Genomic DNA, 17,476 nt, shown 5'->3' with positions numbered 1-17,476 from the left:
GTATATTATTGATTACATTTTTTTCAGATATCTGATAATTTTAGAAGTCAAAAGCTGTGCTAAATGTTTGCCTTTCTATCAATCTACACAGATGATCCTTGAAACATAGTTGATATAGTCATCCTCAAAAGGAACGAAAACCCAACATCTTTTTAGTTTTAATACTTGCTTTCACTTTGACAGCCTCAGAGCCAGATGATCCTTATCCAGCAGCACAGAAAGAGTTGTTCAGTAAAATAAACAGAGCGCATCTTTTTGAGCAAAAGCTTTCAGCATTACGTTTTTTTTATAAGAACAAGATTGAATTGACTTTATCTGTAATATGAAAAAGCCTGCATTTTCCCCAGGAAAAAAAAGAGGCTCTGACTTTGACCCCCAGCCAGATGTCTGAAAAGTGGAAGAGCATTATTGATTTTCTATAATGCCCTTTACTCCTCTAACACTTTTCCTGCATCTCCCCCCCCTTTATGCCCTTATTCAAGCCTTTCACCTCTCTCCCTCCCCCAGTGGAGCAAGAGACCAGAGAGTCACAAGACAATAAAGTAAAATGTCATAATGTTTTTTGACAGTCACAGATATAAGGAAGAGGGGATAGACTGCTGGTGGCAGTGGTTGAAACGAGGGCGCTGATGTGAGCCAGTGAGACACTCGATGTTGTGCGGGAAGCTCGTAGTCTGCCATTGATTTTGGAAGAACCTTAGAAAATCTTGACTCCCACTCACACCTTCAGAATGGCTCACTAATGGGCTTCCACTCTGCTGGAAAAGCTGCTCAGGGAGCTTCTAGGAGAATCTGCAGCTGATTGTATAATTTGTGCGTGTTTGTGTGTGCACAAGTGTGTGTTTTGTGCCCTCTTGTGTGCTTATAAGAGGAAGTATTGGCTTTCACTCTGCCTATAAATACTGAGAGAAGAGCAACATAACAGAGATGACTTCAAGATTCATTTTTGTGTGTATGTGTGCAGTTAAGTAAATGAGTTAAAAATGCTGCATTCTGCTGTGTTATGCTCTGACTATCTTAGAGGTGCAACCTGTGTGGGCATGGTTTAGATTTATGTTTGTCCGCTCTCCTCTCAGCTCTTTGTCTGTCCTCTCTCTCTATCCAGGGGAAGAGTCTGCCTGCCTATCTGTCTGCGGACGCAGAGGAAGGCGAAGTGTCCGATGATGACAGCGCTGATGAAATCGAGGATGACTTCAAGCTTAAGAGCAGTAATGTAAGATAGAGGAATATCGCTATAAACATGATATGCACACAGTAATGCATGAACAACCAAATCAGCACCCACTAACAGACACATTACCTCACATTACTCAAGTCATTCTCAGGCCAGATGTGCCCATATATGGATTTAAGTGTTTGTCTTTATTTGGTAGTAAGGGAAAAAAGGGATTCATTTTTTCACTATTATCACAGTAAGACAATTATGTGTATTGGTAAGTAACCAGTTGCTCAGGAAGGCTGATCATTAAAATCAGATCATTTAAATGTAATAATGCAATGTAATGTTAATTGTAAAACAGCAGAACTTTGCCTTTAATTCACCTGTCAAAGAGCCATCGTTCCTGTTTTTTTACATTCAATTGAAAACAGAGCAGCACAGAAATTATTTGAATAAAAATGTATTTTTCTAACAAATTAGAGCAATAATTTGATAGATAAACAGATATAATAAATGAAACACAACGCTGCTTTTTGAACTTTTGATTTGTTTTGTTTTTATCATTACAACACAATACCTTTTCAAAATCAAAGACATAAACGTAACTCAATTTAACTTTTTTCTCCAACTGCTGTCTGTCTCTCTGTCCTGGTAGCCTTCCTTTGTTCATCTCTATGAGATATTAAGAGCTGCTTAATCAGTTATGTTAGAGAATCCAACCCGTCCTCCACATACAGAACGTTGGATAATGGGATCTTAATGACATTGTTGTGCTCGAAGTAATGGCCTCAGTAATTGGGTAGTAATGTTGGTACTTGTAAAGTTTTATTGATCATCATTGCAGTAATGTTTGGGAATAATCAATGCTTAATGGTGCGGATATAAATACAAGCATTTGAACTTGCGTTTTTTAAAATAGATAAGCAGGTCAGAAACATGTAAAATATGTCAGAGAATCTCATAGCTGCTAGCTGTATGCAAATCACGCCTGAACTTGCTTTGTGCCACTTTTATAATCATTCTTAATCCTGTTTATTTATTCTTTTATAGTGCCAGGGTCTTCCTCACTACATTCAAAGCAAGAAAACACTCAGTTATTTTCCAGATGGTTCAGTTGTGTAATAGAATATGGCATCATTCTTCCACATTTAGCTGGAGGCATGAGGCTGCAGATGCCACTTTGGATGATCATTGCCATTTTAAAAGAGTGGTGGCAGATTGTCACTGATGAGAGGTTTTGTATTGAGCTCGTTAAAACAGTATGCTTTCACAGCACTCACCACTAACATTGCATTTATAGTGTGATATAGCTTTTGTCTAATAGCGATACAAAAAGGTGACTTGTATAGTGTTGTATTCTCCTGATGCCGAATAAAATCTGTCTAAAATCTGTCTAAAATCTCAATTTACAGCTCACTACAGACCAAACTACTTGGTGTCTATATAGGGAGACAAGTGAGTGATTTTGGACATAGCTTATGTGTCTGTATAATTTTAATGTTTTCATTTTAGACTCGTACCACTGAAGTACAATGCAGCTTGTGGCAGTTAACCACCACCAGATGTTTGAAAATAGTTTATTATTATTATATGTTGTTTTCTAACCCCCAGTTGCCACCCGAGCGCTTCTTAGCAGCCCACTGCTCCTCCGGGATGGGTTAAATGCAGAGAATTGTAATGTCCCCATTGTGGGACTAATAAAGGCTTAATTATTATTATTAAACTTAAAATCAAATAAAAAATTCAGCACACACAATAACTCAGAGTAGTCTAAACTCTGTACCATTCACAATATTAAGCAGAAAATATACTCCAGTTAACTTTTGCAGATTTAAAATATACATTTATAAAACACACTCTCTCCCTCACAGCTATCAAAAAAATAATGGTAACAGTTATTGCCTGCAGGTGGCGTAGGAGTCGAATTTGCACCTGCATTTTTTTTCCTATACCGCACATCTATACGTCTACATACGCAATTCTAAATTGCTCCTGTAGTTAATGTTATTGCCTAAGGGCAGTGCTAATGTTACTGTGGCTCTGCGGTTGGTTAATTTTGGTTTGATTTTTTTCTTTGCAATATATGTGTCCTTGCATCTGTATTGAAATGACCTCCTTTGTGTGTTTCACTTACTTACCCAGCTCTCTTTCTCCTTCCCTCTCTTTATGACTCTTCTTCTTTCACTCAGGACAATGGTCATCACCAGGTGGAATCTCACATCAGAAAGAAACTGGACTCTCTACTGAAGGAGTCTCGGATCGGGGACAAGGAAGATTCAGACAGTTTCAGCATCCGAGCTCTGCTCAGGGCTACTCACCAGGGCCTTCAAAAGAACCTGCGGCAGGTAACACCCGAAAGCAATGTGTAGAACTGCATATGGAGTAGAGTAATACTCGTCAACAGATAAAAAGGGAAGGTGGGACACAGAGGGAAAGGAGAAAATAAAAGAGTGGACTAGTTACTGCACCACTCGCAGGTCAAACACACTAACTGAACAAAACAAATGGACAGTCAAGCAGGACCGCCTCAGGCCAGTCTGAATGGACCACTGCTTTACCACCTAAGCGTTTTTTTATCCAAAGCATGTCAAAACAGAATGAAAGTGATGAGAAACTAAATGTCTGCAGTGTTACTTAATATTTAATTTCCCCGCTTGCCTCCTGTGCTATTTTTAGAAGCTTTAGTTTCCTGACAGCCATTTTAATGTAGTGGGTGTGCATCGGGGTTCCCTATTCTCTACATGTTATCCTTCTTTGTTGGTGATCCCCTTCCCCTCATTCTGTCTCTGACGCCTTTTTCTCCCGGTCTTCTGTACTGTAATTTTCCTTTTTTCGGTTTCTCTCTTTTTCGTGTTTCTCACCCACTCTCTTCTTCAGCTGTGCTGTGCTTTTTTGGCTGATGTCTGATGCAGCTACTGAGCTTCAGGGTTTAAGTGTCTTGCTGGGTGCTAATGTGGTTGGGATTAGATGCACATCAACTGATCCACACACATGAATGTAAACAAGCACACACCACACAAACACACATATACATAAGAATGTGTTTTCTTGTCTCTAGAGCTCCAAAGGGGTTCTGAAGAAATCCCAAAGCAGATCCTTCATCACGACGCTTAAACAGAAGGTGAGGAGAAAGAGAGGTTTCTCTTTTTGTGCTTGATTCTTGATCTTCTTGTGTGAGGTCTCTAATGGCAAATTCAGGTTTGTTTAAAAAAAATACTTCACATGCTTCACTGCTTCTGATATTTTGGACAGACATAGATGTGAATCTAAGAAATGTGTTATTCTATTGTTTTGCTATAAGTTCCCATTAAACTTTCCACTGAGCGTGTCGTTCAAACATTAAGAGTGTGATAAGCCTCTTCAACTGATCTTCACTTATGGGAAGCAGGAAATAAGCTTCACAGTTCTTCTGTAGATAAATCTTCCATAAAGTCATACATGATAAAATGCATATACAAAGCATGATCATTTCTCAAATTAAGATTGACATACAAATCTTACAATTCCACACTGCGGATCAATGCATTGAATGTGTGCGTTATGTGTATCTGTAAATAATACATGCACATCTCAAGCATGTAGCCTATACCTCGCTAAGGTATGTGTTTTTCTCTCGTTAAATTGATTAATATGTTTTATTTTCTTTCAGGCTTTTTATTGAGATGCAGTTAGCATTGATCCATTGTATCATTCATTTTAAAGTATAATATAGACATGGATATCAGTGGGTGACATTTCCTCTACATTCCCTCATTTCTCAGCCTGATTATTTCCCTCTCTGATTTTTTTTACTCCATCCACTTGCTTCATTTTACCAACCTCTACTCCCTGTTCAGTTTACCCACTCACATCTCCTCTTCATTCTTTTATGCCTCCCTCTTTGCATATTATGCATACTCCCACGTGTGTGTGTTTAAATGCGTGCATGCATGGGTGCATGTAATCTGTTGGCAACCGGCCTAAACCCTGTAATTACTGTGACCCTCATCCGCTCCTCAACTCCACTTTAGCCCTAATAGAAATGTTGAAAATGCACACTTTAATTGCATACGTTTTATCTAAAACAACCACCAACATGCACAATCACACACTCAAACTGCTACTACAAAAATAACACTCTCTATGAATCACACAGAAGCACATACAATTTGCTAAAGACACATTATCACCCTTTTATACGTAAGAACTCTTCACTGTGAGTTCATGTGTAGGCAGTATCATGGTTGTGTATTTAAAACATTTATCAAGATGGCAACTGAAGACAAGGATATACACCAAGCGTTTCTGCTTTTCAACCAGTACTGTATTGAAGTGTGTGCGTTTGTTTATATTTTCTTCTGTGTGTGTCCATCGTCCAGAGGCACTCCAAATCCAGGCTGTCATGCCAAAGCATGGACAAGGAGGAGGACATTCAGGAGACGTCTGGGAGGGAGGCCGGAGGACAGTTTATCAGGTGACCTTTGACCTGCTTCACCACAACACTGACAACCCCTGACAACTGGGAGGTTTGATAGTTGCTGACTGTTGGGAGCATTGAACAGTCCAGGGCATCAGCAGTGCCATGCAAACCGCTAAAGCCATTTCAGCATTAATTTATGTTTGAGGGAAAGAATGATGGATTTCAAGCCAAGTGCTACTATAGACAGCAAAGAAAGGGGAGACTGGGTGGTTTTGATTCCTTCTCCTTTCATGTATCATCTTTAATATATTCACATTAAATGAATGACAGCAGGAATGCTAGGCAGTGTTCACTCTGCAAGCCTTGCTGTTCAATCATGACTTCCTTCTCATAGTTCAACAAACTGGATAGTCACACATGGAAGAGACCCAAATCAGAATTCAACATGTCAGAATAATTTTTTTCTCTCCCCTTTCACGAAGTTATTAAAAAACAAACAAAGGAAAAACAACCAAATCTGAATATATCCCAGTTCTCTTTCACACACATTCTTTGTCGACCTTTATCTTGTTATTTTTCCTCTTTCTTTACGAGTAAGCATTTGGCAAGAAATATGGAAATTCAGCTGTCTTTTCCTCCCTTAGTCTCTCTCTGTCTATAATATTGTCTGTCTTTGTTATGGTTGCATATTCATCTATGCATGTCACAGTCCAGATTATTGCAAGCATGCATCTGTTTGGTTATGTGACTGATTGAAAGACTGCGTGTGCACAACTGTGTGTGTATCAATGTATATGTGTGGATCTTGCTGCACTGCATGCACTCTCGTCCCTGTAATGGACAATCCTCTTGCTTGCTTTGCAACTGTAACATTTTTAAGCAGGTATGAGTTTGTTCACGTCTTCTTGTTTTACCTGTCACATGTTTTCTTGAATGATCTCACTCACTCTCCTCTGTCCTCTCTTGCAATTGTCTTCTGTCATCTGGCAATCGTTTTAGGGGTGGAAGGAAGAGGAAGACGATGAAACTGAGCAGAGATCTGTCAAATCTGGTGGTGTTTACCAACTCTGTTGCCTCACAGGAGTGCCTGAATGAAGGTGAAACACCAAACAAAGCTCTTGCACCTTAACACGCAGAAAAACAAATCGTCACATTGCAATTTTTACCTCGAAGACATTTTCACATGCCTAACCCATGTTTCTCTTCAGGTACTCCAGGTGATGTTCTTTCATTCAGCGAGACCAGAGCCCAATCTCTGGTCAATCACAGAGCCGAACAATTCCTGGCTTTTAACCAGAGGCAGCTGTCACGGATTTATCCGTCAGCCTATCGTATCGACTCGTCCAATTTCAACCCCCAGTTCTACTGGAACGTGGGTTGTCAGTTAGGTAAGACAGCTGTCAGTCCCTCTAAGCTTTGACCTGTATGAAGGTTCTCTCTTAATGAGAACACCAAGTGCCTTCCCTTTAGCCTTTTAACTAACTGACACTACAAACCACATGCACGCACAAACACACAGGCGCACCTGCACACCACACACTTAATTTACACATATCACATAGTGTAGTTTGCCAGTGGTCATATGTGCAGAGGGTAATTGGTATGCGTGTGAACACTAACTCAGTTGTGCAAAATATGTGTGTGTACTGTATGTTTTTGCATGTTGTGTATAATTGATTAGGTCCAAGTTTATTTGTAGGGCTACAGTTGGAACAGGATATTGTGAGGATTTGGGAGAAATACATAAATACATAAAAAGGATATAAGATAATGAAAAAGAGTCAGATTTTTTTTATCTTTGCTAAAATAAGCTGGTTCAGGAAATCCAAGATCCAAGGAATCCCTGCCTGTCACTTCCAATAAAAACAAAAAATACAAAATTCTATTTAAATCAGAGAGCAGTATTGGTCTCTTAATTTCTAGGAAATCGCTAGGTGTACAAAAATAGGAACAGTTAAAAATGAGAACAGTCGTAAAAACTGATAAATAAAAAACAAACACAGAAGATTAGCATTGAAGCAGCTGTGAATCGCCCTTTTTTTCCATTATTTCGTTGCTTTCCTTCCTCATCTGTTTTTTCCTAATTAAGATTTCAAGGTTGTAGTCTTTATGAATAAATGAATGAGACAAATCAGTCTCCTCATATGATTTTTGCTACAGACTATTAAGCATCCTCAGTGATTTTCACAGTTTATGTATAATGCAACAATATCTGGATAATAATTGAAGATAGTAGAGGTTTAGTGACCTATTGTATATTAATAAGTGTTTCTCTTTCAGTCGCCCTGAACTACCAGACAGAGGGCAGGATGATGCAGCTCAACAGAGCCAAGTTCATGGTGAACGGAGGTATTGGTTACGTTCTCAAGCCCCCTCCCATGTGTAAAGGTAAGGCAACCTCCAGATCACATGCACAGAAACAAGCACCCATACATGCACACAAATCCTTGTTTATTCATACAAAATTAAAGCTGATGTGCAAGTCAGTGTGTATTTCTTGCGATTGGGTTTGTGAAATAATAGCAAGTTTGAGTTTAGGAACATAACCATATTGGATGACTGATTCACAACTGTTCACAAAAATACATACATGGTGTAAAGGAACTGTACATGTATTTAGATTTGTATATAAAACCCCATACATTTATACATATCCCTCTCTTGTTTTTCCATTAGAAACCTTTTACACTATTGCATATACAGCATTTTTTAGCATGCTCAATTGAAACTAAAGAATATGCTTTTTTTCAGGAAGTAAAATATTTAAATGCAAGTAGACAGTAGACTTAAACACATCTATAGCCACACAAGTCAACATTATCTGATCAGAAATGTTTGTACATATGTTATTTTCACCTTTTCTTTGTATATGAATATTGTATATAACAGGAACAATGCGAGAGGATTGGATTTTAGGTTTGAGTGATGACATGAATCCTCTGCTATCTTTTATTTCCTCTAGGCTCCTTCAACCCATTCAGTGATGATCCGCTTCCAGCTTACCCCAAGAAACAACTCATTCTCAAGATCATTAGTGGACAGCAGTTGCCCAAACCACCAGACTCCATGCTGGGGGACCGTGGAGAGGTATAAACACACCAAAACACACATTCACCAGCTGTATCTCTCACATACACACACACACACACACACACACACACACACACACACACACACACACACACACACACACACACACACACACACACACACACACACACACACACACACACACATACAAACACACACGCTCGACTAGTCAGGAATGTTCAACTTGCTTTCAGCTGCAAATGTAATCAGCATCTTATGTTTTTTAATCGCTGTTTATTCTCAACAGATTATTGATCCATTCGTTGAAGTGGAGATCATCGGCCTGCCAGTTGATTGCTGCAAGGAACAGACACGAGTTGTAGATGACAACGGTTAGACACACACAGACTTCATTAACATCACAACACTGTGCACTCACTGAACCACTGAAGAATGGTTTAGCATATCATCACATATCATCTTGAAAATGTCTTAAAGCAGTTATAATGGATATTATATATTATATAAAAACAATGTATCAAATGCCAATCTGAAAACTATGTGACAATCTGAAAGGGGTTCCTTGTGGTGATGAACCACAAGCAACCCCTAATTAGCTGCCACTGAATAAAGCATTGTTAATGCCATTACTGACACTTTTCCGACGATTGACAAGTCAAAATGTCTTCTGTGAAAAGGGCCTGTTCTTGAAACCTTTTATTGATCACATTTAAGGAAGGGAAAAAAACTATATTGCAGACCTTTTATCCATAAAGCATAGATTATAGCCTAAGGTCCTGTTGGCAGTTTTACAATATATATGAAAATTGCGCCGTTCAATCTAATCTAGGGCTTTGATAATTGACCAATGACCTAACTAGGTATTTAATAAATGGGTCAGCAACACTTTTTACATGTGAAAAGTGGTACATAATATTTTAACAGTAAATTACACTTTACATGCAATAGAACATAGCCTATTAAAAATATGGTCATTGCAAACATCAACACATTAGTGCCTTCACTCCTAAAAAAACAAAGAAGAGATGATGCAATGCCATAACTACAGACATTTGACTTTGGGTTGCGGAGCACTGGATCAGAATTCAGATTGTTTAATTAGAGGCATAAAGGAAGCAGAACGAAGGGGTCTGCTGTTGTCACCCCTAACATATCCCCACAGATGAGGGAACCCGGCAGGGGGAGGGGTGAAGCCTCCTCTGGGAAAGGTTATCCAGCCCTAGGAGCTCAACAGTATTATAAGATTAGTGTGCATGATCCATGAAATACACAATTTTACACATCACTACCTCTATCTTCATCTTTCTTAGTTTTTGTGTTGATACTCTATATGTGTTTTGATGAGATACTGATAAAATACATCCTAATTATAATATAACAAAGCTATATGTGTATTTTTCTCAGGTTTTAATCCAGTATGGGAGGAGACCCTGTCTTTTACACTTCACATGGCTGAGGTGGTTTTGGTGCGTTTTCTTGTCTGGGACCATGACCCAATCGGAAGGGACTTTATTGGTCAACGGACTGTTGCCTTTACCAGCCTGATGCCTGGTATGTGCAGAATTCCTCAGTGTTTTCAGCTTAACTTGACAAAAAGGAACTTTTTGTGTGTGAATAACATGAGCTTGAGAGGGGGTACAGTTTGTCAATGAAAGTAACAATTGTAGTTCTGCTATTTAACAGAAACAGACAGACAGACTCTCTTACAATTAATACAGAATTTCCCTTTAAGGTTTTGGCAGCACTATGGTTATGGGGCTATGAACCTTGATTTGTATAATGAAAGACCTTTGGCTTGGCGGGTTATTTTTGTTGTTTACATCCATCAAAGTTGTCCCTGAACCCCCGATGCCCTCTCCTCAGGCAACCACCGCACACTCACCAGTCTGATGACAACCCACATCTTTCTTTGACTCTATTGCTCACTCTATCTCACTCACATGCTTTCTCTCTTCATGTCTAACAACAGGTTACAGACATGTTTACTTGGAGGGGCTGACTGAGGCTTCAATCTTTGTGCATGTGTCAGTGCATGATGTCTATGGAAAGGTAAGTGCTGTATCCTGGTCTTTATTGTAGCATTGCCTCTGTCAGACACTTTTATCAAACAGAAAGAAATGTGTTTCCCTCAACACATGAATCCATTAAAGGCCCAACCTTTGTCTTTCTAGTGGAGCCCTCTAGTCCTGAACCCCAGCTTTACCATAATGCACTTTCTAGGATCGAACAAGGTATCCTGATGCCTTAAGGCTCTGTGTGGTGCTGCATGAAACAGCAATGCATGATGCACAAGTGCAGTTTGTGTTCAGCTGTCTTTCTAATGACTTGTTTGTGTGAAACATTGAACCAATGAGGAATACATTTTTGCTAATAAGCTAAAAATCAACTGAGGTTGTGAAATTTTCAACAAAGATAGACTCATTTGTAATGTAAGCATGAATTCATAATCCTCAACGGCTTCTTGCATATTGTTCTTTGTGGTAACTTAAGGAGTAAGGGTGCCATCTGTAGGCAATGCATTAAAAAGCATGCAATTGTTATCATTTGCTGTGAATTAAGTTTAGTACTTGACATAGCTTTTTCTTGTTTTCATGAAAATGTACACTTACATTTTAAACTGTAATCTGTGAAAAAGGTTTGTTCACACTTTGTGTGAAGTGCACCTTGGTTGATAATGTGTTTCTGAGTTGCATGTCTCACCTCTTTATTGTTATCTTTTTTTCCGCTTCTTATTCCTCAGGGTCATCAGCTGCGAGGTATCCGGGGTTTGTTTAACCGTTCTTCAAAGTCCTCTGTGGATACCAACTCAGGTGGCCTTCGGAAACGCTCAATAAGTGATCACCTCCTGCGGCGCACAGCCAGTGCCCCAGCAAAGGGTCGGAAGAAGACCAAGATGGCACTGTCAGAGTCAGTGGCTTCAATATCAGGCCAAAAGAATGGCACAGGTGCAGGAGCAAGAGCCGAGGGCATGTCAGGGAAGGAAGTAGGTGTGGAGAAGCGTTACGAGCCACGAGGCCCCCTCATCCACAGACCTATCTCCATGCCATTAGACAGGCTTATGCAAGGGCAGCTATCCCTCTGCTCCCCAGACAAGGAACAGCATGATATGGACTCAGACACGGTTATTGGTGGGTATTTTCCTTTTATCATCCCAGTCAAATAATTAAATATTTTTGGAATTATGCAAATACATCCAAATTACGTCCATTTAAGTTTAATAATCATAAGGAATTTGTATGATTCATGATGCTAACACTAACCAAACCACAGCAATCTGATGCATTAATATCAGGGTCACTGTTGACTTTAGAAACAGTTGTGCTGTTTTGTTCAAGTTTGTTTAAGTGCTACTTTCTTTGTGATAAAACGCTTGGAGTGTCTTAAATATGAATTTTGCATTGACTTGTCTTGCACATTGATTAATGTAAGGTGTTACTTTTTCAAATGTCACTCCTTTGCTTAAATTTTTCTGCTACAACTATCTGAAATTAATGTACAATATCCATGTGAACTGACATACTACAGCTTACTCTCCATGATACCTTAACATGCCTTTTCTGTCCCATCTTCATTTGTTGTGCTTTTTTGTAGTAGAGATCTGACTAGGATATTCCCGCAGGTAATCTAAAATACGTATTGTCTGAAGGTTGCATCGTCCAAAAACATACCAGTATTGCGTCCACCCAATGTATTTTGTCCGAAAGTGATATGAGAAATATATTGCTGTGTCATTTGATCCCATTTGAACAAACCAATCCCATTTGACCATCTCTTTCCTAATCTGATGTCCTCAAACGTGGATTCTTTCTTTTTTTAACCTCCTCAGCCTCATTTTTCAGCTTCCCCTTCACCGTTGTACTTGGTGATCCATTTGTCTGTGTATTGCTATTGCTTTGTATTGGCTGGACTGTTAATTGTTGCCATTTAATTGTTGGGTGGCTTGGTGTTCTACATCAAATGGTGTATATATAAGCCTATCTTTATTAATCTTTTTGTTCTATTATCTGTGTCAACAGGAGCTTGCCCCTTCAACAGACCCAGGTCTTCCTCTTTGGACCCTTTCATCGAATCCTCATTTTGTATTGAACCAAACATCTGTTCCCCTTCTAAGACATACATCAATAAAAATAAGGACTTTGACCAATCAGAGGAGGCTTCTTATCTGGTTATTGGTGGAGGCGAAGTAAGAAAGGAAGAGGATTATGCCAATTACCAGTCAGAAGACAACAGAGTCAAATCAAAGATCAGCACCACAGGAGCAGAGAAAAGGTGTTTTGTCTCGCCTTCCAGGGACAGCCAGATGAGATCAGATAAACCAGAAACATCATCAAAGAGCACAACATTCACAGTTGCACCTTCAATCTCCTCATCCTCATCCTCTGCCCCCTACTCTTTGCCCCCTCTTTCCCCTATCAGTAGGGACTGTGATCTGAAGAGTCCAAGCTCTTTGCATGACAGCACCATCTCCAGACTCATTGATGCTGTGTCTTTGGGCAATGAGCAAGACACATGTGGCTCAATTTCTGCTCTGATTGGTCAGTTTGAAAGCACTGTTGAACAAAATGATTCACACACATTATCTCATGATCATACCCCTTTCCGTCATTCAAACTACAGACCTACCGCACTGCAAGATTTAAGGTCACCTCTGAAGACCATCACTGCATCTACTAACAAGAACCACTTAAGTCCCCGAAAAGTAGCTGAAAAAACAAATCATGAAATCCATTCACCACGCAAGATTTCCCAGGCAGGAGCACCTGCTCCAGCTACCCTCTCCAGCCCAGAAACTGCTGAGCTTGAGGAAGTCTACACCATTCTGGATGAGGAGGTGCTGCTGCCTGTATCAGTGTACAACCTGAGGAAACAGACGGTCCATGTTCAGGCAGACACTAGGGAGAGCACACCCTTAAGTAGCTTGGGGTTCTCTCCAGCCAAGGTGGTCCAGGGTTTAGGGAAAGGGCACATTATGGGCTGGGATGATGTGAACAGAAATAGGGTTGGTAGTAAAGAAAGTGAGGAGGCAGAGGAGAGTGTGTACGAGGAAGTGTATGATCCCCGAACACTAGCATCAGTACCAGGAACAGCGCAAAGTACTTCTAAAATGTACACAGGCTCCTCTGCAAACAATAACTGTTTTCAGTTTCTCCATGACTCAGCTGGAAATGCTTTCGCAGAAGTGGAGATAAATGTCGATGAGGATCCATTGGAGATGGTTATGACATCTCCGAAACATTGCAACCAATGGGAGGGACCCATAAGTCCAACCAAACGGCATGCTATTTACCAAAACCACGAGTCCACTCCCAACCACTCCCAACAAAAACTGCCTTTGTATTACAGTGATCCTCAACGGCAGTACCCGTCACATGCATTTTCACAGCGTCCCACTCCAATGAATCAACCTTCCTATCAGCGGGCCAATCCCCACCAACACCAGAACAACTCCCAGGCTTCTTCCTTCCACAGACCCGTCAATTCTAGACCTTCCAACCCTAGTCCACTGCGTCAGAACAGCTACCCCGTTCCTCAGAGCAATTATGATGCCTTTAACAACAACAGAGACTTCAGGACTTCTTACACAAAACAGACGAGCTATAGTGGCAGCCAGATCATAAACAGGTCCCATCAAGATAGGCTAGGGTGTAATCAGGTGGAGCAAGTAAGGTGCTTCCATAATGGTTTCTCCTCTTCTGAAAGCCTCCCTGGCCAATCTGCTGTGTCTACAAACATTGGTAGAGACAGAGGCCTATATTCCCCTTCTTCAGACTGCGATGCAGTGTACAGCCACTTGGACTTTGACTGCATTACACCCTCCTCAGAGTCTCCAACCCCTAGAAACAACCAGCCACACTGTCAAAGTCAAACACAATCATACACCCCGACTCATTCCTGGATCCAAAATGTTTCTCACCACTCAAATGTAGGCCCTATATCAACTCAATCCCAGCCTGGTACCATAGACTCCCCAGCCCCCAGCCCATGTAAGTCAAAGTCCCTGGGAGACCTGACCTCTGAAGACATATCATGCAACTTCCAGAGTAAATACCACATTATTAGTCGCAGTTTCATTACTCCCCATATGAGGAAACAAAAGAGGATGGGCACCATGGGGGACGTAACTGTCCAATCACAGTCTTGTGATCCACTTACAGAACAGCTACGCAAGCTGGTCAGTCTAGAGGGTGATGACAGTGACAGAAATGGACCCCAGCCTCCTCAGTTGCGTCAGGAAGTAAAAAACCCACTGCCACAACCACAGGTAACAAGTGTAGCTTCTGTTGTTCCCAGGGATATAGATGATTCCCCTCCACTCCTTACCCGGCGCCTTTCTTCTCGGAGCCAAAGCCGAGTGCGTCACATCAACAGCCGTGCTCGTGAAAGACTGCAAGAGGCTCTAAAGCCTCGGGCAGGTGTGGTGGTCAATAGTACTGCCAGCATTGGTGGGGTGGTATTGAGGAATAAACCAGCCTCACAACATCCACCAGCAAATAGACACTCGACTGGTTCTTACATAGCAGGCTACCTTGGACAGTTGGAAGACAGGGGACTTCCTGAAGGAGCTTGTACATCATTGCATTATGGAAATGGGGATCAATATGGAGATCACTTCTACACAGATGACTCTCTTCCACCTGCTGACTCCAACCACTCTGCGTCAGAGCCTGAGGTGTACTTTCTGCTCAGACTGTAGCTCTGACCATAGCCTAAAATGAGATTAATGATCAAGCTGTGAGTCTTGACAATGTTCAATTACACCAAAAGCCAGAAGATCAACAAAATAAATACTAGCCATTATTTTTTCCCATGTTCAAAGGCCACTAGGTTTCCATCATGACAATTAAATGAGTCTTATTCTGGGCTATTTCTAGAGAAAGATTTAGTCTGTAGAATGTATGTGAAACATCACCTGTAATCCATAGCTGGATCTGACAGCATGACTTTCTTGTATGAGATGTCCACTATTCAAGTGAATGGTCTTTCTAGTCTGGCAGTGTATTGTCTGTATTCTGCTTAATGTGTAAATGTACATGGGAACTTTGTTTTCCTCCAAATGGCTTCCTAGAGTGATTGTACAGATACGTGTTACCTTTGTCCCTGTGATGTACTTTCCAAATTGCAAACATTGAATATGAAGCAAAAAAAAGAAGAATTGGGTCTTAGGCAAAGAGGGAATGTCTTTCTTTGTATCATTTGAATGTGTAGTATAATCATACAACTACGTTAAATAGATGGGGTTAATCTTTTCAAAGATGAAATGTAAGTCTTCCTTCTCTTTTCAGTGGCATTTCTTAATGTGTGATGTGTGTAAATATTCCTGTCATTGTTTTAAATCTGAGATGGGTTTTAATTGAGAACCAATTCTAACAGTACATTTTTGTTTGTGCATGTTACCTGTGAACATGTCAAGCATGACTATGCACCAATTCATACAATAGATGTTGCATCGCCTAACAACATTTGCACAGAACAAATAGCTGCATTGGATACAACAGAGAATGTAGGCTTGTTTGTATTAGGTGCAATACAGTACATTAACTTCCTAGCTTGGACTTGTTGCTCTCTATGATTTGTAGAATTTGAAAACATGATTGCAAGTTTGAAAGATTTGGAGTTTAAAGGTTTTTATTTTTATAATTGCTTTGATACAGAGTGCAAAAATAATTATCTTGTCTTGTTGGATACGGTTGTTTTATTTTGTATAACTTAATGGATTGAAAAAAACAGAGTGACAACTACACAGGGCCAGGCTGAGGAGGGGAGGGTGGCAAAGCAGCAGTTTGTTTTTTATTTTTACAGTGTTACGCCATCCTATTTTCTTTGTATTGTTGCTCATCGGCGAACTCTGAGCATTTTCCTACCAATGCAATAAAATATTGAAATATTTGATTTCAACAAATTCCATGTTTATTTTCTGTTTGACTCAAAATTCTGCATAGAACATTCGACAGATAATTTATCAAGGATGAAGCTCAAGCTCAAAAACAAGTCAGTGTAGGTCACAAACAGCCTAATCTTTCCCCATGCCACCTTAACTATAATGGGATGTAATTGCTCATGAAATTACTGTATAATAGAGCTGACAAACAGCACACCTGTTGCTCTGGGCTACAATTCCCCAAACTGGTTCCAACAGACTGCCACACATTGCTAAGTTGTATGGATCAATCAGGGTACAATATCTCTTTGAAATCTAAGGGAAAAGGACCCAATAGTTTGGATGTTTTCGTTCATGTTTCATGTTTTTTATCTCATTTAGATAGAAAATAAGCAGCATCTTGACAGTATGTTACCTGGGTTAATTCAAATTAAATCATACAGTAGTTTTTCTTTAGGAAAAATACTTAACATGCGCACACACACACACACACACACACACACACACACACACACACACACACACACACACACACACACACACACACACACACACACACACACACACACACACACACACACACACAACTTGCATGCTTATCAGTTGCAAGCATTGGATTGTTTTTCCACCATCACTCTAGAGAGGAGTAATTTGGCTTGTGTGTCATCAGTTTTTCTTCCGTGCAAAAGGCTTTACACCTATTATAAATATTCACATCAACACTTCACTTGTGCAGAGTAGGGGGGTGGTTACGTTCAGGTCATAGTCAGAGTTAGCTATTTACCTTGTGATAGGAGCTTTTCAACCAAGCGTTTCTGTTCATTATGTTCTCTGTTTTTGACATGAGGCTACGATGTTAGATTTAGATGTGAAATTGAATAGGATTTGTCTTTTGGTAACAAGAGCTGTTGAACGTTGTCTATGAGGTACCATTTTTTTCTAAATTTAATTCACTCTGTCAGGTTTGATAACGCAGGTTTGATGTGAC

The 17,476-nt window shown here is 40.1% G+C and overlaps 1 protein-coding gene across 1 annotated transcript in view; it reads left to right on the top strand.

The window, feature by feature from the left end:
* plch1 (phospholipase C, eta 1) overlaps positions 1-16,462 on the top strand; it is a 38,876-nt gene extending 22,414 nt beyond the window's left edge. The window contains exons 10-23 of the mRNA XM_054606115.1: positions 1,106-1,213; positions 3,349-3,504; positions 4,218-4,280; positions 5,518-5,612; positions 6,558-6,655; positions 6,767-6,946; positions 7,839-7,946; positions 8,521-8,645; positions 8,896-8,980; positions 10,014-10,160; positions 10,579-10,658; positions 10,781-10,840; positions 11,350-11,737; positions 12,626-16,462. Coding sequence (XP_054462090.1) covers positions 1,106-1,213; positions 3,349-3,504; positions 4,218-4,280; positions 5,518-5,612; positions 6,558-6,655; positions 6,767-6,946; positions 7,839-7,946; positions 8,521-8,645; positions 8,896-8,980; positions 10,014-10,160; positions 10,579-10,658; positions 10,781-10,840; positions 11,350-11,737; positions 12,626-15,303 — 4,371 coding nt within the window. The 3' untranslated portion in view covers positions 15,304-16,462. The remainder of the gene's footprint in view (positions 1-1,105; positions 1,214-3,348; positions 3,505-4,217; positions 4,281-5,517; positions 5,613-6,557; positions 6,656-6,766; positions 6,947-7,838; positions 7,947-8,520; positions 8,646-8,895; positions 8,981-10,013; positions 10,161-10,578; positions 10,659-10,780; positions 10,841-11,349; positions 11,738-12,625) is intronic.
* Positions 16,463-17,476: the final 1,014 nt, after the last annotated feature.

The sequence above is a fragment of the Anoplopoma fimbria genome, chromosome 1, assembly GCF_027596085.1.
Source record: "Anoplopoma fimbria isolate UVic2021 breed Golden Eagle Sablefish chromosome 1, Afim_UVic_2022, whole genome shotgun sequence".
Classification (NCBI taxonomy): domain Eukaryota; kingdom Metazoa; phylum Chordata; class Actinopteri; order Perciformes; family Anoplopomatidae; genus Anoplopoma; species Anoplopoma fimbria.
The sequence above is the reverse complement of the archived record's forward strand: the minus strand, read 5'-3'. Positions and strand labels throughout refer to the sequence as shown.